The sequence below is a fragment of the Ictalurus furcatus genome, chromosome 10 (assembly GCF_023375685.1).
Source record: "Ictalurus furcatus strain D&B chromosome 10, Billie_1.0, whole genome shotgun sequence".
NCBI classification, from domain to species: domain Eukaryota; kingdom Metazoa; phylum Chordata; class Actinopteri; order Siluriformes; family Ictaluridae; genus Ictalurus; species Ictalurus furcatus.
Genome location: NC_071264.1, coordinates 12905253 through 12931242, shown reverse-complemented (window position 1 = coordinate 12931242; position 25990 = coordinate 12905253). Strand labels below are relative to the sequence as shown.

Here is a 25990-nt window from a genome sequence, read left to right as displayed (position 1 = left end):
GATAATGCTATAAACACATGTGTAGAAATAAGTATTCTCATGTTGGGGTTTTATAAACCTATTCATACACATATAAATAAAATATTTTATAGATGCAATGCATATATATAACATTCGACCAAAACTGTTGTTTGTACTTGTAGTGTCTTGCCTTAATTGAGATACAGCGTTTTGTCGCCTCCTTGTGGTAAATCATGGCAGTGGCGCACGCCCTTATCTGGAAATGTGGAAAAACTATATGTATTTTTATTTTTTAACTTTTAACTTTATTTCTAGTTGACAAAAAAAAGAGAAAAGGAGCACATTCTGTGTAGTACCCCGTTTTAATCAGACAAAATGAGGAACGTGTGTGTGCGTGTGTGTGTGTGTATTCACATCCAGGCGCCTTCATTTCACAAACCCACCAGCGCAGTGAAGAAGCACTGAAGCGCATCTGAGAAACAGCGCTGCTAGGATTGTGGTTAAAAAGGGAGCTGGCAGGCGAAAACAGGAAACATTTCCGCAGTGAAAACGACGTTATTCGGGGCGTCTTCGCGAGCTTTTTCCCCACCAGCGCCGAATGATACCCCAAGAGGAATCACTTACAGATACCAGACTGAAGCCTCGTAATCGGAGCAAAGCTGTTGCTGCTGCTGCGCTGTTTGGGTGCCGTGTTAGCGGGCTAGCTTAGCCTGCTCCATTCGCGATATACCGACGAACAAAGAAGCGGAAAAAACACATTTCAGACGCTTTGCTGGGCTAAAAGGTCTGCGTAGATATTTGAACAGAAAACTGTCATGATGTTTCCACAATCCAGGCACTCGGTGAGTGTGTTTTTTTGCTCTTTTCTGCACGCTAATAGTTAAATGTCATTAGCCCGCGAAGCTAATCAGCTAACTAACCTGTTATAACCCTGGTAAGCTAGTTAGCTAGCGTCCGCTTCCAGGTGAACTTTAATGAGTCCTCTAATTGTACAGTATATGAAATGAGCTAGCATAGTTTAGCCCAGTTTAGCTTTTAACTGCTTCACCTACAGCCCCTTTAAATGGAAAATACATTTGAAATATTTATAAAGCAGAAAAAAATGTATTTTAAAGCACCAGAGTGTGACCTGAAACAAATAAAACAAAGGCATTTTCGCATTAAGACTTCAGAGTAAGTGCAACTCTAATACAATGTTGTTATTAGACATTTATTATATACACACATCCCTAATCTTCAGTTTTAAATCCTTTTTTTTATTATTTGTTAAACAGGAATACAATAATGATAAATATTGAGGAGCTCCAGGGTTTGGGTTTTTCTTGCTGTAAATATTCTGCAGTTGTGTAATTGGTAGTCTGATGGGTTTATACCCTCATGATCAGCTCATTTTATTCACAGAATCTGAACAAAAGTGTGTGTTTATTACTCCTACATGGCTAAATATCAAATAAAAAAAACCAAAAAATAAAACAAGTTGAATCTCCTGTAGTTAAAACGTCGACTAGTAATAATAATGTAATAATTATGAACAAACAAACCCAGTATACAGTGTGATAATATAGTTAAAGACTCAGTCTTCATTACGGCTGAGCAATATGATCATTGTTAATAGTAAATTATCATATGGGTATCATATCTTTATAACTTCTTTTTTTAAATGAAATTGCTCACTCTGGAAGCTGATCTGATGTTAAAGATTTTCAGTTTTGAAACGTTAAAACTGTTAAAGAGATTTCAGTATTCCTGTATCAGGAGATGATTGATTTTATTATTTATTTGCCATGTTTTTGCTCAACCTTAGTTATCGTGATATGACGGATCAATACACGTAGAAGCTGGTAATTTTGTTTTCAAGGTAACTCCAATTAATTAGAAATTAGCCAAATAAATCGAACACACAAATAAATTCAAATATGAATGCTAGCTACTTCTTTTTTCTCCAGACATACCTTTGGTGATGGTGGCCAAAGAGTTCTGTTTTCACTTTATCCGTCTACAGGATATGCTATATGTTATTTTGCATACTTCAGATGGTGCAGATTTTGTGATGAGGTCATGGATAAGTTTTCTTTCTGATGACTCTTCCATGCAGATCATGTTTGTGCAAGCAACACTGCAGAGTAGGACCGTGCTCCACCACTCCCGTGTCAGCAAAACCTTCCTGCAGGTCTTTAGTGTCACGGCCAGCGTACGGGCAGCTCTGTCCTATCTTTGCCTTTCTGAGGCCCTGTTTACACTAGTGTGTTTTCATTTTTAAAACAGCGTTCTAAGGTGATAACAATCCTCATCCACACTGACGTTTCTGCTGTGTTTCAGAAACGATCTCCGTCCACACTACACGACCGAATACGCATGTCGCATGACCATTCATGCACACTGGGTATGCGCATACAGGTGTAAACAGGAAGTTGTCTGCTACTCCAAACTGGCGGTCCATGTAGGACTTACGCCACTCAAAATGAGATTTGTTGTTGATTGCTCTAATCATAGCTTGCCTCTTGCGCATGTAGGCAGCTGCAGTATTATAAAATACAGAATTTAACTGTACAATGGCTGCTCAGAATGACAACAAATCCAGCAAAGCTTGCGGTTCAGTGTCTGTGGTGTTGTGTATACGATCAAGGTAGGGTAATGGTCATGTGGTAGGGGCTTGACAAATCAGGGAAGGATACGCAATGATCCAGAAGACCCAATCAGGGGGCGAATGTGGGCGAAGCCACGCCTTCGTTTTCAAAAGTTTTCGTTTTGGTCTGTTTACACTGAAACGCGAGCCCGGAGTTTTCAAACTAAAACTGGGTCTTCGGCGTTTCCAAAAGTCTCCGTTTTCGAGGGTCAAAAATGCCAGAGTAGTGTAGATGACAGGCGTAACTGTAGCAAAAGTTATGCATTTTAAACTGAAAACGCACTCGTGTAAACAGGGCCTGAGAGTTTTCCTGGTGTTCCAGATCTTGCCTTGACTTCCACAGTTCTCCTTAACTGCTGTTTCTGAGCTGGAAATACTTTGATATCTTTGCATAGCCTTCCCCTGTTTTGTAGGCATCAGTTAGCTCCATTTTCAGATCATTTCAGGTCATTTTCAGATCAGTCAGCCGCTTAGAGGAGCCCATAGTTGTTGAGTGTTAGCGCTAAGGTGTGAAGATTCAGTGAATTTATTTAACACACCGGAATTGTGATCAGCTGATAAATCCTAATGATTTTCTTGCCCTGAGTAATGAGTCCTAATGAGTCAGATAAGGCCAAACAAGTTAATTAAGTTCTGAGACTTTACGACTGGAATGATGTCCAAACCTTTGCACATGCCATCATTACTATTTTTTCAAGTTTTAAGTTAATCAAATATAAAGTAAATGTGCATTACCATTTGCAGAAAAAGTTATTAAAAAAAAAAAAAGGTTTGCAGCAGATGTAGTGTTTACCCAAACTATTACCTACAGCTGTACAGCTGAAATTGCACAATCTAAAACTGTCTTCAATCAGATATTGTACACACTGTGTATATTCATAACCCTAGCTCCTGGTATTTTTAAACAGAGTAGAGGTGTAGAGATGTTCAAAGGCCATGTGAAACATTTTATTTGGTTTTATAGCAGATAAATCACATGTAGAATATTGACCATTAAGGTTGTTAAAAGTATCGGTACTTCGGTACCAAGTCGTTACTAAAAAGAAAAAAGTTGACGGTACCAGCTTTTCATAAGTACCGGTAGTACCGGACCAACCCAGTACTAACGCGCTACCTGACAGGTGTTCAGTCGGGAACTTTACATTGGTGCACCGTGCAGCAAGAAGACATTGGAGCCAAAGCAGTAGCAGCTCCGCCGGTTACCATGGCTACATCCGAAACTGCAAACTTACCTACTATATAGTAAGCGGAATACATGTATTTCTCTCGGACGCTCGATTTCCACGTTCGGTGCTGTTACCGCTAAGTGTGTAAAAGCCGCGCATCTAAAATTTCAATGCGGATAGATTAACCATGCTTTCAGGAAGAGCGGCTGCTTATCCGCTGTATTTATTCACGTGGTTCAAGCAGGTGGGTTTAAAATGATGGAAGCAGTTGCATTATGAATGTTGTAGCATAGTGTAATTCCAGTGTTTTATTGCCAGAAAACATCCTCGTTTTTGTTTAGTTAATGTTTAGCATACGCGCGTTTAACGCTAATACGGTCAGGAGTCCTTATTAACCATCTAATGCTTTCACTTTTATTGGGGTAAAATAAATGGGAGGACATGATGGGGTTTAGTAATTTTATACACCAGAGGCTTTTTGATGAGCGATATATCTGAAAATGTGTTAGAAAATAATCGATGTGTGGCTAGCACTGTTTGTCTTTAATATCAGTCATTCAGAAAAACATTTCTGCTCTTGTTTGGATAACTCTAGTAGCTTTAATAATCAAATACTTGATATATACAGAATGGCATTTTTAAAAATACATTTTATATTGATATTTAACTTTATTAATAAAATAGTGTGTTGTTCTTTTAGAATGTTTTTGTGTTTTGCTTTGGTACCGAAATTGGTACAGAGTACCGTGGAATTTTACTGGTATTGGTACCGACTACTGACATTTTGGTACCGTGACAAGCCTGTGGTCCATGATTTAGAGTTACATGTTCAGGGACTACTTTAAAGGAAAAGTTTAATTAAAAGCCCTCTTTAGCCTACCGGCAACAGTAGGTTGTTATGCTTTCAAAGCATTCCCAACCAAATCTCCTGTGACCTGTTGCTGCATTAATTTGTCACCTAGTGCCGTTTGGTAACACGAAACGCTTGGTTACGATGCAGCAGGTATTCAACTATAAATTAATTGGAGACTTCCACAATCCACTAATTGCACAGGGCCAACCCGCACTTTTGATTAATGCGCATTGAGTTGTGCAGCTGCGCTTATGAATCGTGATTAAGAGCGAGTTTTACATTTCAATACACATTCAGATGTTGAAGGTGCCTCTGGTTTTCCAGGCTGCGTGAACACAGCTGATTTTGCATAATAATCACAGGGTATAGAACTATAATGTCTGCTCTTATCAGTACAATAGATCTCTAGTAGTAATTTGATGATCCATTGATAACCGGAAATGTTTGCTTGTAACGCAGATATACTATGATTACTGAATTTGTGAAAATGCTGAGAGTAATAAATGGCTCAGGCAGCTTCGTCCCAGCTCTAAGGGCAGAAGAGGATCTCATAAATCACTATCTTGAGTCTGGCCTGCCTGAACCCTGGCCACAGGAGATGATGATGAAGAAGAGAAGGGCGTTATTACCACGGCAGCGTGGCTCCATAGCAACGACTTTTCACCGTTCTTGACAAAGATGGTGTTTACTTAGACTGACCTGAATGGCTCTTAGCTGTAACTGTGTGCAGTGATGCGCTGTATCTGAGCCCTTCAGCTAAAAAGGCAGCGACTTTACACTAAGTCTCTGACTGTCCTGTTTGATTTTTCCTTTCCCCATAGACTAACGTTGATGCTGAAGCATCACATCTCGAACATAGCTTTTTGGTAAAGTAACCCTGAGTGGTCTCATATTTGGCCTACCATGGTGAGCTAATAAGTTACATTTCCAGGATGACTTTTTCATGAGTAACAACTCTTAAAATATGGGCAAAAATATCATATCATATATGATCGTAAAACAGACGAACCCACAATGTGCTGATCCCGGTGCTGGTTCAGGGAACCATCAAATCTTTTTATGAACTGTTTGGCATTTCAAGATCCAAAACATCGCAGAATCAGTGTGGAAATTTAGTAATGTGTGAACCTATGGATGATTTTGCAGAGTTCTATCCTCCTGGTACTCCGGTTTCCTCCCCCAGTCCAAAGACATGCCTTGTAGGCTGATTGGCATTTCCAAATTCTCTGCAGTGTATGTGTGATTGTGCCTTGCGATGTGTTTGCACCCCGTCCAGGGCGTCCCCCGCCTCCTTCATCGAGTCCCCTGGGATAGGATGGATGCATGGAATTTCAAACGACCCACAGTCTTAAGGTTTTATTTTAATAGTGGGCGAGAAGTTGTTCAAGAAGTAACAGTTCCCTGGCGTGACCAGTTCTTCGTTCATGACCAGCAGACTTTTGGTGCTAAAAGCAGATTAATATTGCTGACTGAAGCCTGGCAGTTACGAGGTGGAAAATCCTGGAGCAGTCGAAGATTGGGTATTGTTACCTCATCAGTAGAAAAAGAGCGAGAAGGCGGTTTGAATTTAAAAAACTGATGAATAACAACAGACAATTGTTTTAGAAATCTCATTTTCTTTGGTAGTAATATAAGTCTGTGTAAAGACTATTCATAACTTAGTAAAACAAATGCAGAAAATGTGCAATTTACATGACAGTGATTAACAGATGAACATGTTCCAGAGACCTAGTATGTTTTAATGTCTGTTTTTATGACTGCGTTGCTGTTCGACAGCTGTATTTCAGTTCTCACTCACTGAACCACTGATATGGGAGCAGTAAACCATATACGCAGGGTTCTCCACAGTTCTGTTAGCCAACCCATTAGTCTGACCTACAGCACTGACTTTTTTTTTGCTAGTTATTTTTATTGTTCTCACCTTATTTGAAATCAGGCCACAGGCTGCTGCATCTGATAAACAATAGCTCACGTCGCTGCCGTTTGTCTAACAGTAGGCAGCTTTGTGATTGTTGTGCACCAGTTTCGACCTCAATATGGTGTAAAGGAACTAGTGCTGGGTTTTAAACGAAATATGTGACGCATAGCTTATATTTTATAGGCTTTTATAATTGAAACTATAGCTGTTACAAGAAGCTCTTGAATTTCTCCACTGCTTGTTGTTTCATAACTTCAGATTCATTTTGGGTCAGAAATTAATGAACAGTCTTGAATGACCCAGACGTTTATTACTGAGTAGCTAAGAGCGAGATAGAGAGATTACTGATTTCCTTTAGTGCCTGATGTACTGCCAATATCGATCAATGCATGCGTTTTAAAAACTGCAAGAGGCTGATGGTAAAGGAGGACAACATGGCGACTGAAAACAATACAACAACATGATGTTTCAGGTGCTGCAATTATTTTTCATTTTTAATCACACAAATGATTTCTGCACGTGTTGAACCCATTCTTATAATAACTTTTATGAAAAAAGGACAAGGTTCCAGAGTACACATCTTAACCAGAGTGTAGCCTGCCTGCAGGTCGACTCTGTTCACGCTGATGTGTTGTGCAGTGATTTCTGTACTTTGTTTGGGGAAACAAGTAGAAATTAATTAAAAGCAAGTTTAAAATGAATTCATTTACTATTGTATTTTCCTTGGTTTCCCATTTTAATTTTCAAACGAAAAACAAAATGTGCACAGACCATTTAGCAATGCCCCCTCCTCCCATCCCCCTTTTTTCCTCCCTAGTTTGGTCTTGCTCAATTCCCCTGCACCAGTCATATGTCCCCGATCATACGACAACTACTAACAGGAAAGGTTGAAGGCAAACATGAGCTTCCCCAAGACATGTGAAACCAGCCAACTGCATCTTTTCAAACTGCTTCTCTTGCTGCACCCCAGAACAGTGCAACACAATTGACGGAAAGCGCTATCCATCCTCTTCCACATACATGAGCTCACGGATGCCCACAATTGGCTAGTGTTGCTGTGATTGACAGGAGGGGGGGAGTATGCCACCCCTCCACCCCAGACAGCATGACCAGTTTTGCTCTGTTGAAGATGTTTGTGGCATCACCGGGATTCGACTCGCGTTCAGCCGATGCTACAAGGAATGGTTTACTGTTGTGCAACTTGGGAGCCATCATTACCCTCTTGTAAGAATGTATGTGAGGTAGCACATCATGTTTACGCCCTTGACCAGAAGTCAGCAAGTTGCTGGCCAGTGTTTAACCGTGTGGTGACAGCATGTTGTGCTTTGACAGATTTGCACTGTACTTTCTTTTCCTCTTTTTCATTATGCATGTTCCTGATTCTCAAAAGACCGTCACTCATCTGGCCGTGGTAATTAATCAGACTAGTCCTAGCCGATATATGTAGCATGTGGTATAGTTACAGCATCAAGCAGCATTAAGCACATTCTGTTTAATATACATACCAAATAAAAGCTTTGGTTTTCTGAAAGTGAACAGCGAGGTTTTTCCTTTCTCTGGTTGTTGAATGCTGGTGACCGCTAGCCTACTGAGCCTGCTTGTGGACAACTATGAATAAGTAATATCCCTGACTTGTATTCCTCTTGTCCCAAGCAGTCAGGCTGATTTGTCCCCGAATAACCCCCACCCCCGTCTCTGTACTAGTCTTTCACTGTGAATGTACATAAAAGATGAGTTTCCTATTCCTGGCTCATTAGGTGGAGGTGAATGCTCTTATATAACGTGTTATAAGGACACGGCCGGCCAATGTTCTATTTGGTTTGAAGGACACGCCGAGTTGTTTAGGCCATGATCATAGTTGAGAGCAGTTTTAGTTGTTTAACCCATTTCCAGGCCTTGTTTTGTCTAAATTCTAAGCGATCATGCTGCCATGTAATCCCTGTTTAGAAAAGGAAACACAGGAGCTTACCAGAGCACCGCCCGGAGCTCATCAACAGCCTGCTGCTGCGTACAGGCAAATCCCAGAGGAGGAGGTCGCCGTGTGGGATGCTAATACAGCGTTTAGCTATGAATATCTGTTCTTTGTTTGAGTTTATCTGCATTCTGCCTGGCACTGGCTTTCAGAGACGTGATTGCACACATTATTTCAGCTTCAAGCTCTGAGTCGCGTTGTTGATTTAATGTTTGATTTATTGTCGTTTCATGGGCCGGGAGTAATCTTTAGGTTGTGACCTGAGGATTTATTTCTCTCTCTCTCTCTTTTTCTCTCTCTCTCTCTCTCGCTCTCTTTTTAAGACCTGAAACAGCATCAGTCACGATCAAAGGCTCTCGGTCAGTAATCTAATAAATCACACCAAGCCAGGCGTCTGCTCTCAGCGTCTGCCCTCTAAACCTGTGATCTGATGACACAGAGCACATAACATATAGTCCTGCCTCGTTTCCCCCTCAAACAGTGTGACGTGCTTTGTTGGCACAGCAGGTTTATTTGCAGTATTGTTGAAGCATTTATGACATGAATTGTAACGATATTAATGAAAATATAACAAAAAAACAGGAATGTATTCACTATTATGTAAAGATGTAAAGTTCAGTATATAAACAGAATAATTACATCTACATTTATTATACGGAAACTTTTTAAAAAAATTTATACAATGCAATTTGTACGTCAGCGGTGAATAAATCACACATTCAACTAAAAACCTCTGAACTTTAAACTCTCCCTGCTGTAGTGCAGAACCGTTACCATTGAGCTACAACATGTGACGTATGATACCAAACCCTGTAAGAATCTCAGGAAAGTTCATATGCAATTTTTAGTTGTGTGATATTGAAGGGAAATTTTATCTTTTGTTTTTGATGGCATTTCTCAAGCCTTTACAGTAATGGTGATGGAATTTTTTTTTTTTTTTTTTGAGTGTCACAGATTTTTATGCAAGTGGAACTGTTTGGGTTGGTGGTTTTTTTTTGTTGTTTTTTTTTTTTTCATATCCCAGCTTGGTAATGCCCTCATACCATATACAATTGGTATACCCCCTGCTGTGATTGTGTAAACATCCAAGCATTTTATTTGCAATAACAAGAAAATAAATACAGATTGTGTTAAAAATTACAAGACATAGTCCAGATCTACTTAAGTGTATGTATTGTGGCAGGCATTGAATAGTACCAGATACCACACACGTATTGGTCTGTATGTTACAATAGAGGTGTAGCGCTCAAAAGAAAAGAAAATGCAGCCGATCAGATATGAAGCTTGTGGGACAAAGAGCTAGCACATTTCCAGTCGTTTTCAGTGAAACGGGTGGTGACCGTCCCAGTGATGGTAAAAATTCATTTTACTATCAGTTAAAAAATACTTATTGATTTATTTCATGGAAATCATTGCAAGACATTAATATGGCTACATGTGAATTTAAATTTTACGTTGAAACATGATGGCTGTTCTCAACTAATTGTACCCCATATTTTGCCATTTTTGTATGCTTTATTTCAGTATTGGCAGAAAAAACTAAAACTATGGTGTTGGAGGATCAAAACAAAACAAAACAGATGAATGAAGTCACATGATGCTAGTAACCTGAGGTGTTCATTTAAAGCATCTTCAAGAAACCAGAGTGGCTCAGTATGGTAAAGTGGGGTAATGGCATCTTTTTGTGTGCGCGCGTGTGTGTGTATGAGAGGGAGAGGGAAACGGTGTGTGCCATGTCCACGACCATGGAGATAATCATCCAAATCTAATTCATGCCCGACAGGATTAGCTTTCCATCCCTCAACTGGATTACAGGGCCGTCCCATGCAGTAGCTCAGGAAGCCTCCAGTCTCATTCTACGCTCTGATTTTATATTGTATATTCTCCATTTGTCATAGGTCTGTAATATTTTGTTTTTTTTAGTCAGGGAGGGTAAAATCGCCCTAGATATGCGAATGTTTCGTCATCACGAATGAAATACGTTTCGATTTCAGAATCGTTATTATCTACATCGCAATGCAGATTTATAGCAAACGTTATACTGACAGGCACATCGCGTCCTCTTTTTTTTTTTGCTCGAGCAGGTATTAAAGCGCTATGAAAGACGGTTAGTTGATATAAAAAGTGACAGTTTTCTTGTGTCATTTGCCAGCTCACAAATAAATATTCAGTGATGATAACCATTGAGGTGGGAACTTAGAGTTCTGGGTGCTCTACCATGAGCATTCCTGTTCACACACACACACCACAAACCTGGTGAAAAGCATGTGTGAGAGCAGGAACAGAGGTGAGATTAACTGTAGTACTCTTGTGCTTTGTCTTTGGGTAAAACAGATCGAGGGAGAGCTAGAATATGAATGGATCCGCTGACGAATTGAGGTCTCAGTCATGCGAAGAATCGCTATCTCCCCTCACATTAATCTCCTGTGTTTTTGTACACAGCGCTTCTGCGAACACAGATTTTTTTTTTGTTTTCAGCCCAGATTTGTTCAACGGTTTAAAGGGAATTTTTTTGGAACCGTTTATTAGGGTTTTTTTTTTCTTTCTGTTAAGCGATGAGGGTCAGGGGCTGACAGAAAATTACTCGAATGATGAATCTCATTTAGCTGCTGAAGATTCTCAATTTGCCCAGCAGCACATAAAACCTTTAAATGCTTTAATTGCATCTCAGAGGAGCAGAGCAGAATAGCAAGAATCAAATTAGGGGATTGTCCTATTTTTTGAGGTGTGTTTGAGAGAGAGTGAGAGAGAGAAGTAAAAGTTGAGTTAACTTTGGTAAGTTTCTTCATCTGCTTGTGAAAGACTTTTCTTTTAAAGGCCTGGAATGTTGTCAGTTAGTCCACACTCTTGCTTTCTTTCATGGCCTGATTCCTGGCTTCTCTGTTACGTGCTTTCTGGATCGTTTTCTATGTAGCACCCAGCCTTGAATTGCGCTGATCCCGAGTTTCGTTTACCAAAGCTGCCAGGCCAGAGAGCCATTACTGAAGGCCACTATTGTGTGGGTGGCACAACCTGCAGCTTTCCACCACTCAATACTTCACCCGAGGCTATTGACTGTGAACGTCTGAGAATTCGAGCTGGTTCCATACCCCACTGTTCCTCAGGAAATTAAGTTTCCTGGGCTGCCTCAGTCATGGAGCTGCGGGTTGGCGGAGAGGCACATGAGTACTGCGCTTTACTCTGCATACTGAGCTCGTGTTAAGCTATATGACCCTTGCTGTGACTTTAGCCTCTAGCTGTTATTGTTACACTTTGCCCTAGGGGTATGGCTGAATAAAACATTGGGAGAAATCTGCCAACTAGTAGAAATGTTCCTACCTCAGCTGGCAACTCTAAAATGCCCTAATATGTTACTTGTTGCAAAACCGCTACATATACAACCACAGCGTTTCTGAGAGCAGGTGTTCGGACTCGTTTAAGGCTAGGTTTTACTTTCTACGTAAAGTAAGTACGTTCTACGTACGTACGAGTGTTAGGTGAATGTCAACCAAAGTTTCATGCCACTCTCCACAAGATTACATTAGTTAGGAATCAAACACGAGGGCGTGCTGTTATTGGGAAATAATCAACGGCGGGGTGTTGTGATAGAGCCTGATGCAATGCAGAGTTACACATTACCACTCTGAAGTTGATTATTTTCTTATAACAGCACGTCTCAAGGTGTTTTGTTCCCCTTACACCAAAGCAATTTTGCCAACAATGAATTTTTATTCATTTATTAAAGAACCACACATCTTAGGTACATCGTATCCATTAATAGATTCGCTAATGGTCGTGTAATTTCCATGAAACAAGGTATCTCTGATGTGAAGACAAAAAAGAGCAGCATGTCATGTTATCAGGAAACCACAAAGTGCAAAGCCCTCCATCCTGAAGACTTTCTTGTTTCTTGTGTCAGAAACAGTTTAAGTTGTAGCTTAACCTTAAAGTATATTTTAAAACCCATTTATATGGCGAATCCACCAAACACGTCCCTGTGGACGTTGTTGTGTATATTAGAACAGGAGGATTAAAATAACCCTGTGATCGTCAGAGCTGTGGGTCTATAGGAAATGAATCAACACCTTTTGACCAATCAGAATCAAGCATTTATCAATCATAAGTCTGCCATAAATCAGGAAGCACAGTGGTGGTGGAGCTACCAAATATGGATTTTGGTGTAGCACGTAATATATTTATTTTTTTATGAATTTGTTTGGATTTATTGGAGTTTACATGACTGTTCAAATAAATAAAATAAAAAAAAACATTGCGTGACATCTTTCATAAATGACTTCAGTAACATTAATTTTGCATCAGAGGTTTTTTTTTTTTTTTTTAAGTCCACAAAAATGTGTACAGTGTGATATGTAGCATTATTGCCAGTATATTGAAAATATTGTGATGTAAATTAAGATCATGTTGCCCACCTCCACATTCACCCTCTTTTGCCCTTTAAAGCCCAGAGTTCAGATACACGGATGATTACAGAAGGAAATAAGGTGATTTTTACCCTCGGGCAGTACAGTGGGTAATGTGGCCCTCGGGATGCTCGACTGTTAATGAGAGCAGAGGCTTGAATTTGATTGCCCGTGTGCTTAAACTTCATCTCATTAACTTTTTGGTTCAATTTGACTTGATGGTTCATTTCCCACAGTGTCGAAGCACTATATGAAAGAGAAGTGACTCTGAAGGTTGTCTTCTCCTGAAATCCAAGCAGTCTGTATTCATAAAAATCTGTCAAAAACATGCGAGGGGCCGCCTGTTTACTTTATGGGATTGCTGCCAGCATGGCACCTGGTGTTCTTGAGCGTCCATGGCAGAAGAAGCCAGATCTCTCAAGTCATAATCTGTCCTGTTTCTCCTTCTGGAATTTTTTTCAGTGTCAAGGGAAATAATATCTGCTGTAAAAGCCTCACATGTAATACAACTGGAATTTAGCGACCGTCTGTTTTGACTGACGGTTGACTGACAGGGATTTTTTTTTTTCTTTTCATAATTTTCATATCTTGGAAGAGGTTTATGGTGTAGCGGGGGCAGCAGTCTGCCACATGAGAATTCCTACGTGATTTAGGTTTTGGAGGGTAATATTCTTCACAAGCCTCGTGGAAATTGTGGAAGTGGTGCGATTTCTTAATGCTGTTTTGAATGGCGTGCCATTAACCATGCTAAAGTGTGTTCGGAAACAGGGCCTAGATATGTGTGTGTGTGTGTGTGTGTGTGTGCCCACTGGAGCAGTGGGGGTGAAGGCGTCTGACTGACTGAATGTTAATGCTTTGATTACAGGCTTCATCACAGCAGCTGAAGTTCACAACGTCAGACTCCTGTGACCGCATTAAAGACGAGTTCCAGTTCCTCCAAGCACAATATCACAGGTGCTTCTTACCCCTCTCTCTCTCTTCTTACCCTTTCTGTCTTAATCTCTCTCTCTAGATTTCACATATTCTTTTGTATTCCCTGCACATTACCATTAACTTCCATACTTTAATATCAAGTAAATTTCATAATGTTCAGAACGTAGATTTTAACACACATAATTAGGGATACAGTGGTTACTGGATATTTTGGCTTATGGATCTTGTCTGATGCTTTGAATTCTGAGAGACAGAAGATTTAAAACTCAACGCAACATGAAAAGCATGACCCACATCTTTCACAGTCTTGTTTTTAAAGGCAGCTTTTCTTCCTCCTCTTTATTCCCATGACAACAAGAGAGCTGGCGTTTAACCCCCTTTTACATGTGAGCGGTTTAGAAGAACAGGGCCCCACACTTCCTGTGTCTATTCAGACCTTCACGCTCCTGCCACTGACTTTAGCTGAGATCCCAGATGCAAGGCCTCTTGGCGTCTCTCTCTCTCTCGCACTCTCTCTCTCATACACGTGTGATCTATACAGCCTTTTAAAGGAAATGTACTACGGGCTGTCTCCACAGCCCAGGAGGGCCGTAGCTCCCCCCATACATGTGCGTAAATAGATTGGGGAATACATTAATCAAAATGAGGATGACAGCAGAAGCGATTTGGAGGCGGAAAGAAACAGCAATAAAACTACATCACTGTAGTTTTTTCTGCCTTTTTTTTTTTTTTTTTGCCTCCACCAGCATCCTCCAAAGTATCTAGCGGCCACAGCCAATCAGGGGCTGCCATGGCCAATCACAGGTAGCCTGGCAGCATGGAGGATGGTCGCTATGACAACCTCCAATGTATGTTAGGGTGCTGTATTTTTTTATTTATTTATGTTTTTTTTTTTTTAATAACCAATCTGTGAGGAAGGATATACCATACATGACAATTTACAGTGCTTTTGCCCCATCCTGATTTCTTCTGTTTTTGTATATATCTCATACTAAATTGCAAACAGGCCTGATTACTGCAAACCCTATTCAATCAAATCAACACTTAAATAGAACTTTTTCAACAGTATGAACTTGGTTAAAAGGTCTTACCCAGTAACACACTATGACAAAGTTGAAAGAAATTCCAGAAATGATGTGGAAGAAGGTGATTGAAATACATCAGTCTAGGAAGGGTTACAAAGCTATTTCAAAGGCTCTGGGACTCCAAAGAACCACAGTGAGAGCCATTATCTCCAAATGGAAAAACTCTGCACAGTAGAACCTTCTCAGAAGTGGCCAACCTCCCAAAATTTCTCCAGGAGCACAGCAACTACTCATTTACAGTGCATCCGGAAATGCACCTGAGCTCAATTCTGAGTGTCATGGCAAAGGCTGTGAATACTTATGTACATGTGCTTTTTTGTTTTTTATTTTTAATAAATTTGCAAAGATTTCAAATAAACTTCTTTCACATTGTCATTATGGGGTATTGTTTGTAGAATTTTGAGGAAAACCATGACTTTAATCCATTTTGGAATAAGGCTGTAACATAACAAAATGTGGAAAAAGCAAAGCGCTGTGAATACTTTCCAGATGCAGTGTACATTACTTTATATTACATTAGTGGCATTTAGCAGACGCCCTTATCCAGAGCGCTTTACACTTATAAGTGTCTGAGCAGTTGAGGGTTAAGGGCCTTGCTCAAGGGCCCAACGGTGGCAGCTTGGCAGTGATGGGGTTTGAACTCATGACCTTCCGAACAGTAGCCCAACACCTTAACAACTGAGCTACCACTGCCTGCTGCCTACTTATCTAGGCAGTTACAAAAGAGCCAAGAACAACATAAAAGGACCTACCGGCTTCTCTTGCATCAATAAAGGTCACTGTTCATGACTCCACTATCAGAAAGACACTGCAAGGTGAAAACCACTGCTAACCCAGAAGAACATTAAGGCTCGTCTGAATTTTGCCAAAACACACCTTGATGATCCTCAAACCTTTTGGGAGAATGCTCTGTGGATTGAGTCGAAAATGGAACGGTTTGGAAGACAGGGGTCTCGTTACATCTGGCGTAAACCAAATACAGAATTCCACAATAAGAACATCATATCTACGATCAAGCATGGTGGTGGAGGTGTGATGGTGTGGGGATGCTTTGCTGCTTCACAGCCTGGGCAACTTGTAATAATTGAGGGAAACATGAATTCTGCTCTCTACCAGAAAATCCTAAAGGAGAATATCCGGTCTTCAGTCCGTAAGTTGAAACTCAAGCGCAACTGGATTATACAGCAAGACAATGATCTAAAGTGTAGGAGTAAGTCCTAGTCCTAGAAATAAGTGAAAGACTGATCTCCAGTTATCAGAAGTGTTTGGTTGTAGTTATTGCTGCTAAAGGTGGCACGACCAGATTTTAAGCTTAAGGGGGAAATTAGAGTGCCCTCCACTAATATTAGTAGTAGTAGTAATAATAATAATAATATTACTCAATATTGGCACCCTTGTTAAATATGAGCAAAGAAGACTGAAAAATTGTCTTCATTGCTTAACCTTTTTTTTTTTCTTCTTTTTCAAAAAATCACAAAAATACTCTGCTCTCATGCAAACAAAACACAGGTTTATCAAAAGAAAAAACTTTGTTAAATATAGTTGTGCAACAATTATTGGAACCCTTTTAGACAATGCTTTGTGGTAACTCCCTTTGCCAAGATAACAGCTCTGAGTCTTCTTCTATAATCCGTGATGAGGTTGGAGAATACATGGTGAGGGGTCTGAGATCATTCCTCCGTACAGAATCTCTCCAGAACCTTCAAATGCTGGAGGACTCTTCTCTTCAGTTCACCCCAGAGGTTTTCTATGGGTTTCAAATCCGGGGATTGGGATGACCATGACAGGACCTTGATTTTTTGGCCACTTGAACCATCCTCTTCACAATGCGTTGAGACCATCCATGTCCAGTTCCAGGTTGATTCATAACATTTGAACATTTTGTGAAGCTCAACAACCTTTTGCCACACATCACATCTATATTCCTTGGTGTTACCCATTGTTATGAATTTGGGAATTTGGCCTATGTCTTACCTAATATTTATACCCCTGTGAAACAGGAAGTCATGGTTGAACAATTTCCTGTTCCTAGTCACCCAGGTGTACTAAAAAATGCAAAATATCAATGGGTATATACTTCAAATATATTTCTCTCATATGAATTCATAGGGGTGCCAATAATTGTTACACACCTATATTTAACATTTTTTTTTTTTGGCTAAACCTGTGTTGTGTTTGCAGTTGTTTGATATCCATGAGAGCAGAGTATTTTTGTGAATTTTTTTGAACAAAAGATCAGAAGTTTAAACGATAAAGACAATTTTTCCACAGCCTTCTTTGCTCATATTTAGCAAGGGTGCCAATAATAGTGGAGGGCAGTATAGTTTTTCACATTGGTGATAGGTTTTTGGATAACCTTTTTTTTTTTGCTTCAATAGTAACATAAATAAATAAATATGTAAAAAGTGTATTGTGTGTTTACTCAGGTTGCCCTTGTTTTATGTTGTATTTCGCTTGAAGATCTAAAACTATTTAGTATGAGATGTACATAAAAACTGAAGAAATCAGGATGGGGGCAAATACTTTTTTGCAGCACTGTAGATGTCACGATGATAGATGTCATGCCTTCAGTGAAGTTTGATTTTGTGTTTGTTTGTTTGTTTGTTTATTTATTTATTTATTTATTTATTAGGAAAACTCTAACAGGAAGTAATACTGACTTAATAATTTATCTATTCTTATTTTAAATATTTCACTTTCCAGCATGAAAAAATGAGAAAAGGCTAACTCTGTTCTTTTTGAAAATAATCAAACTCTTTTTTTTTTTTTTTTTCTCCCTGCAGTCTAAAGCTAGAATGTGACAAATTGGCCAGTGAGAAGTCGGAGATGCAGCGTCATTATATCATGGTAAGTGCTACCACTGCAGCCTGTTTCCAGATCTAGAGCTGGAGCAGACCTGGAGCAGAGAGAGGTGATGAAGCTGGGTCAGGTTGAGGAACAGGGCCAGGAGCTGGGTCAGGGAGAGGACCAGGGGCATGTACAAGGAGTGGTTCTTGGTGCAGGAACAAGGAGTATTTTTGGTGCAGGTATAGGGAGTGCTGCTGGGGTAGGTGTTCGATGTGGTTCAGGGGCAGGTTTAGGGGTGGAGCAGTTATATGGAGTTGCACTGGATCAGGTGTAGGAACAGAAAGTGGGCAGCAAGAACTGGAGCAGGACAAAAGCTGCGAGAGGATCTGAGGCAGGGGCGTTGCTTAGCCCCAGGCTGCTTGCCTTCTCAGATTCAGATTCTCCAGCCTTCCACCCACTGACATATTCCCTAGGTTCCTGCTTTCATCTTATCTCTTTCTCTCTTACATTTCCTTTCTGCTTTATTGCTTTTCTTCCCTTCTTCTGATTTCTCTCTTTTGCTTGCTATTTTGTCTTTTCTTTCTACACTTTCTCTCCTTCCCTTTCTTTCTGCACTCTGCCCCCCCCCCAGTTCTCTAATCTCATTTTTGCTGGCCTGAGCTCCATGTTGCTCTCTGATATTGCTCCTCTAATTGAACCACCCAGCAGTTTAATCTGATCTAATCTGTGCAGTATTGCTCTCACGCCATCATCCGGCTCTCCCCTCCTCCCTGTAATAGCCTATCGAGTTCCTGTGCCCTTCCCTTGTCCAAGCTACAATAGATCGGTGTGTGTGTCTCTGTGTGTGTGTGTGTGTGTGTGTGTCTCTGTCTCTGTCTCTGTGTGTGTCTGTGTGTATATATGTGTGTGTGTGTGTGTGTGTGTGAGCATGCATGTTTCACATGAACAGTCCTTTAGTACATAATACAATACTTATATATATATATATATATATATATATATATATATATATATATATATATATATATAAGTATTGTATTATGTACTAAAGGACTGTTCATGTGAAACATGCATGCTCACACACACACACACACCCCTACTGTATTTGTTAAAGAATTGACAGTTTCAGGGGTTTTTTTTGTACATGTGAAAATGTTGATGTTTCACTAATACCATTATCTCTTTATAGTACTATGAGATGTCCTACGGATTGAACATTGAAATGCACAAGCAAGTAAGTGCTCTCACCTCCTATGAATCAACCTTTATCAATAATAAAATGTTTAATGTGTACAGTCTCTGGCCCCTTTATTAGGAACACCTGTACAATTGCTCATTCATGCAGTTATTTTAGAAACTGCTGATCCCGTGAGATTTTCATGCACAACAGACTCCGCATTTACACAGAATGGTGCAAAAACCCAAAAACTGTCCCGTGAACGGCAGTTCTTTATAACTTAAACACTGAGTGTTCATGTTATTTACTTGTTAAGATCACTAGTTTCCCACACAAGAAATAATGTCTCTACAGTGTGTTTGGTTGTTCAGAATAGTGACCAATTCATTTATGTGCTTTTCCTAAAGTATCAATGCTTTATTGTTTGATTTTTACTAAATCCCAGTAAATATGAATTTATTGGGCAAACAATACATCAGTTGGGCCAAATCCATTGTAGTAGGGCAGAACCCCAAAACAACAAAAAATTATTATTGATGGACTGCATTGTAGACGCACATTCTTGCGATGAGAAGCCATGAAGATTATTGTTAAGTGAATGCACGTTGGCTTTGGCCTAGACGTTGATGTCCACTGCTCCTTGTACTGTTTTATCATCGACTGTGCCCTTGTGGGACCACGTACAGCGATTTACGATGCTTTACAGTGACAGCATCTTCATCCTTCCTGAACATGCTGTCAGGAATCCAGTCCCACACCGTATCCGCCTCCAGCACAATTCATCAGGCTCGTTGGGGGACAGGAGAAAAATATGGGAGGGAAGGCATGCAGGCAGCTGTGTGTGTGTGTGTGTTTGTGTGTGTGTGCAGAATGGCTGTAGTAGGGAGTGAGAGAAAGGTGAAGGGGAGTCCTGAAATGAATGCAAAGAAGAACCCAGTGTTTTTTGTATTCAGGCAATTCCTTTATCACCCTCTCTGTCTCTCTCTCGTTCTTGCGCTCTCTCTCTCTCTCTCTCTCTCTCTCTCTCTCTCTCTCTCTCTCTCTCTCCCCCCCTCCCTCTCCTGATGTTCCTGTTTCATGCTGTGCAGTGTGCCAGTGTGACAAGGCATTGTGCCAGGATTATACTGAAACAGGGTTATTGGCGTTTCTTTGCTTTTTCTTCCTCCACACCCTGTCCTCTTTCCACTTCTTCTAGCAGTTGTAGATTACATACTCCTGGCATGCACAGCAACCATCTCACCCTTTTCCCACAGGATGTCCATGCTTTGGATGTACATGAAAGAAGAGATGGCACAATACTGTTGGGATTTTTTTTCAGTATTGACAATGAAACCTTGAATATCAGCAAATACTGATCTGATGTATACTATTGATCCAAATATATACTGTATGCATTTGACTGACAGAAAGAACATCTATGCTTAGTAATTGTTTTTGCTTAGTAATTGTAATTGTTGCTTTAGCTGTAATTGTTTCAGTCAAATAAAACTTGCCCTATTCCATATCACACTTGATTAGAATCTGTGTGTGTGTGTGTGTGTGTGTGTTCCCCCTGCAGGCAGAGATTGTGAAGAGATTAAATGCAATCTGTGCTCAAGTCCTGCCTTACCTGTCTCAAGAGGTACTGAACAATGGCTGCACATCCACAACCCATTTAATCACACCCAGCATCATCTGTTAGCACTTTCTGAATTTTATTTTTCTTATATTGAAGTTTTATAAGCACCTCAGTTCCTGTGAAACTCACAGCAAGGAATGCATTGATTTTTCTGCTTGTAACTCTGTAAATATTGAGTGCTGTGTTGATGTGAGCGTGGGTGAGTATGTATGGATGGATGAATGGATATATGTAGTGGGGTGGATATGTGTGGATGGATGTCTAAATGGACGTGTGTGTGGTTGTATGGGAGGGTGTGGTTGGATGGATAGATGGATGAATATGTGGGGTGGAATTAATGGATGGATGGATATGTATGAATGAGTGGAGGTGTGGATATGGATGTGCGTGGTGGGATGGATAGATTGATGGAAATTTGTGGTAGAATGGACATGTATGAATGTATATATGGATGTGTGTGGTGGGATAGGTAGATTGATTGGTGTGTGGTGGGATGGATGGATATTGTGGGTGGTTGGATGAGTGGATATGTGGTGGGATGGATGGATGGATGTTGTGGAGGTGGGATGGATGGATATGTGTGGTGGGATGGATGGATGGATGTTGTGGAGGTGGGATGGATGGATATGTGTGGTGGGATGGATGGGTATTGTGGGGGGTTGGATGAGTGGATATGTGGTGGGATGGATGGATGGATGGATGGATGTTGTGGAGGTGGGATGGATGGATATGTGGGTGGGATGGATGGGTATTGTGGAGGTTAGATGGATAGATGGACATTGTGGGGGGTTGGATAGATGGATGGATGGATGTATATATATGTGGGGAGATGAATGGTGGGATGGATGTATGGATAGACACAGGGGATATGCAGGACACATGCAGTTTGTGATATGACTTGTGTGGTGTGTTACTGTGTTAAAGCACCAGCAGCAGGTCCTGGGAGCTATAGAGAGAGCCAAGCAGGTCACACCACCAGAGATGAACTCCATTATACGGGTAAGGATAGAGGAGGAGTGTCTGTGTCTGTTTGTTCATGCTCTTTGTACTAGTGGATGGTGGACCAGCATAAATGCTCTTTTTTTTTTTTTTTTTTTTCTCAAACTGTAAAGATTAAAAAATGTTTATCACAGGTGAGTAAAACTACAAAGGCAGACTAGTGTGCTAGTATGCTCGCCAAATATTCTAGTATATAATATTGTGGTAGTATGGAAGTATGCTGCTGTAAGAGTATGTTAGTATTGTTAGTGTGAAAGTATGCAAGCTACTCTGCCATTAGGCTGTTACGTATACGCTGTATGCTAGTAGGTTTGTTTGAGCGTATGCTAATGCCCTTTCTGTGAGCAGTGAGGAAACAATTGTATACAACTTAATAAAGGATGAGACACTCACCTCGCTATTATTTTGAAGAAGATATAGCTAATTGCCTTCACTACAGTGGTTTCTGGTTCTTATAGCCCTTTTGAGCTGAGACAAACATTTAAAAAGGCTTTAAAACGGGAAGCAGAAAGCAGAGTTCAGAGCTGGGTAATGTCCTTGGAGACTTTCTGAGAGTCAGAGGTTTCACAAACAGCAAGAGATGTGTGAATTTATAAATGTGTTCATGAGGGCGTGCTGGTTCTAGTAGATGTAATGACTTTAGTTTTGCTGACTGGCAGAAGTGGTGAGGGGACAGAAGCTTGTATTTCATATATATATAATATATCTGTGACATCGATACACTAATAAGAAACAAAAGGACGGTACCTTTACCAGTGTACAGAAAGGTCATCTGTTAAATTTCTTTTGTCATTGTGCATTTCTGTCCCCGCCCACATTTCCTGCTTTGTCCTAGTGCTAGTGAAGGACTCGTGAAGTGACGTGGCATCTGTGCCTATGTGTCCCAATTAAGGAGGCATGGCATCTGTGCCTGTCAGTCGGAGATGGAGGCTTGGCCTTTCAATGTTAAAAAGCTGACCGTATCACCTCCAAACAGATTAAATCGTGGCTGCGCTAAGTGTATCTTTCGTGCTGTGGAATGTGTGGAAATGCTCATTGTGTTGTCTCGGCAGAAGAAATACGCACCCCAAAAAACACATTGGTTACGTTCACATTACCAGGATGAAGTGATACAGATCTGATGTTCTGCTTAATATGACACAGATCAGATTATTTTCAGGACTGTGTGGACACACAAATCAGATCTTATCGAATCACACCTGAGACACTTTCCTTTGTGGTCCTGGATTGGATACGTATCTGATATGTGGCCGTGCGACCATAATGAAAATGGCCAGATTGGAATTCACATGGATTTTCTCGAACATTCATGCACATATAATTGCCGTTGGCATCATCTGGTATCTGCATCACGGCAAAGCAACAATGAAGGACAGCAATGTCAGGGACCATGTTCGGTGGAAGGATGGAGAAATGGGTGATTTACTGTAATCGATTAAAGCAATATTGGAAGTAACCGACCAACACAGAGTAGTGTCTGAATTGCAAGTGTACATGCAGGGCTTTTTGGGATAGGCGCGTTCTTATTAAAGACAGATGAATGTGGGTCATTTCCAGTTAGGAATGTGACCCATCACGATAGACAGATCTGAACTGAGAAATAATATCTGAATTGTGCAATGAAGATTGTAATGTGAATGGAGCAGACTGAAAAAAGTAAGCATGAGACCTGTGAAGAGAAACGAGGACTTGCTGTGACCTGTTGAAAGCCTGTTATCTGCAGCAGTTTGATGTGGGTGTAGATGTCACAGTGACCTGTTGCGTTTTTGTTTTTTTATAGGAAAAAAACCCCCAGGTAGTCACAGCGTGATAATGATCATAGTCTACAAATAGTGAAGGAGTCGGCTTGCTAAACAGAACTGAGACTGTCAAGTCTTTAAGTGAAGAGTGAAATTATATAATATATCCCATTATAATAAGTCAGTAAGTCTGACTTATTAGTCTTCTTTTCTCCAAGCAGCAGCAGCTTCAAGCACACCAACTCTCCCAGCTGCAGGGGCTGGCCCTGCCTGTGACCCCTCTCCCCCTGGGCCTGAGTCAGCCGAGCGGCCTGCCCACCGTCACCTCCAGCTCCGCCCTCTTCTCCCTCTCCAGCATCCTGGCATCGCAGGCCCAGCTCGCCAAGGAGGACAAGAGCGCCAGAGACGCCTCGGACAGCCACCGTGACGAGGACGCCGACAAGTCCGACTAGACGTCGCTCCTCTGTCTGCTATTGGCTGTGACCTCATCCTCCAGTGCTCGCTTACAGCACAAGCGCATTGTCTTTCTTTCTCTTTCCCCTCATTGCTGTAAATTGCTATTGTGATCTTGATAATCTGTTCTTGATCGTTCCACTAGCTTTATATTCAGCAGTCCATCTTTTTTTTTCTTTTTTTTTTCCATAAATATTTTTCCTATATATTTAGTTATTTTTCTGGCACCTCTCTCAGAGTGTATATGTGTATATCTCTATGTACTATGTATTCCATATTCTGCTTCGTCTCAGCATGGCCATCAAGCTCCACTGAGGCACCACCAGTGTTTCTTTGAGCACAGTTTTATCTTCCCCTACTTTTCTTTCTCCTGAAGAGATTCTTTTATCCTTCACCTTTGAAGGAGCACATTTATCGCTGACAGAATGAAGAGAAAAAGAAACGAACGTAATGAAGGTCAGCAGTAGTATGTGAACTGTAGAACGCATGCTTTATTTTCTGCAGCATTTTTGGTATGCGTGTAGTTTACCTCTATAAATAACAGTTAAAACGGCTTACAGCGAGTTAGAATAAAGTGACTCACTGACCTTTTTAAAGGAATATTTTAACTTTTTTTTTCTTCTTTTTTTTTTACATTTACAAGAAAGGTTTAGTCTATCATTTGATTCTTTAGTGTTGCACTGGACATTAGCTAGCACATTAACATAACTTTAAAAAAAAAAATGTAAGTCTGTCTCACCCAAAATCTTTTGCGTAAACACATTCTCAAGTATTCACATATTTGCCCCAAACAACACCACTAAGATATGTGGTCTCCTTTAATGAACAGTTTTATGGAAGGAAAGTCCATATTCACAAACTGAATTCCAGGTTTCTGCTACAATGCCACCTACCATGTGTCTGTGTTTCAGCGTTCATGCCGGATTCTGTTATTTAGAGATTAGGGCAAGACATGCTTTGTCCTAACAGTAGTTCTGGCTTTAAGGCAAGTTATCGTTTCTATGGTAACAACTTGCACAGGGACTTGTATACGCAGAAACCTAATACTAAAAGGACTGTGTTGTTATTTAACAAAAAATACATCATGTAATCATTATTATTTTGAAGCTTTCTGTTTATTTAACATTTAAGGAAGGAGTCTCCAGTGTTAGAGATTTGTAACCACATCATTACTGAAATTTCTTCATATGCTTTTGAGGCAAATATGTGGTTATGCAGTATGTTTTGGATGAAAGAGACTACATTTGGATGAAGGGGAAATTTTATATATTTGTTCTACTTTTTTTCTCGAAATATTCCTTTAAACTGTTTGAGGTGTTAATCAGAGGTCACTGCAGTGCAAAACGGAGAGATTCTGGATTAGTTATGATATTCGCTAGACTTAAAATTACCTAAAAATTGTCCAACCCCTCTTTTTATATATATATATATATATATATATATATATATATATATATATATATATATATATATATATATATATAACTGTTTAATGTGTGGATTCTGAAAGTGTGTTTGTTTTTTTCTCACTGTCATAGACAGAGAGCATTTAGCATCATTAATCAGAACAGCTAACCCTCTCACCAAGTGAAGGGGCAAACTGTTTGAAAAAAAAAATCTAATCTTTTTTTTTTATGGTATTATCTGTTACTGTCAGTTTGGTAAAAAAAAATGATTTGTGTTTGATTGTGTTGTTTTTCTTAGAGGTACTTGGAGAAATAATATGGTGGAAAAATTGTATACGAGAAACGAGAAGCACTTTCTCTTAGCAGATTTCCCCTGTTAGATGCATGCATGCAAAAAAAAAAGGAAAAAAAAAAGCACATGACATACGAGGGCCAAGGATCCTCGTATTCTGAAACTAAAACAGAGCACATTATTTTCTTTAAGGAAACCAAGTAACATTTTTGATAAGTTCTCTGGAGATCCTGAGTAATTCTTTACATTTATTTGCAGATCTGATACTCGCTGTCTTCTGTTGTGCCTTTTGTCCTGGATGAAATTCTTTATTTCCACCAATAGGGGGCAGTAAGCATTCAGCATGTTCTGTTGCAGCCATGATCATGATTTTTTTTTTTTAATTACACCTTTTTTTTTTTTTTTTAAACGTTTAACCTTTTTAACGTTACACAAACGTCCCTTTCTTCTTTTGCAGAATGAGATTAGCCATGCATCTAAATCAAATGCACATTTATCCAATCAGTTTTGAGTGAGCAGCTTATTAAACAAACACACAAACATTTTGCGTATTAATTCAATTTATTTTACTGATAACCTGCAATCAGATTTTATTTTTGTTATTA

The 25990-nt window shown here is 40.0% G+C and overlaps 1 protein-coding gene across 2 annotated transcripts; it reads left to right on the top strand.

The window, feature by feature from the left end:
- The first annotated feature begins 386 nt into the window (after nucleotides 1-386).
- Nucleotides 387-25097, top strand: tle5 (TLE family member 5, transcriptional modulator). Of its 2 annotated transcripts, none has more exons than XM_053634898.1 (7): nucleotides 387-803; nucleotides 13762-13850; nucleotides 17698-17761; nucleotides 18891-18935; nucleotides 20437-20499; nucleotides 21421-21495; nucleotides 23456-25097. In XM_053634898.1, exons 1-7 carry the CDS (start codon nucleotides 777-779, stop codon nucleotides 23684-23686), a joined length of 594 nt encoding a protein of 197 aa, XP_053490873.1. In that variant the 5' UTR covers nucleotides 387-776; the 3' UTR covers nucleotides 23687-25097. The 2 variants fall into 2 exon arrangements, with proteins under 2 accessions (XP_053490873.1, XP_053490870.1); XM_053634895.1 differs by having other exon boundaries at nucleotides 23453-25097.
- Nucleotides 25098-25990: the final 893 nt, after the last annotated feature.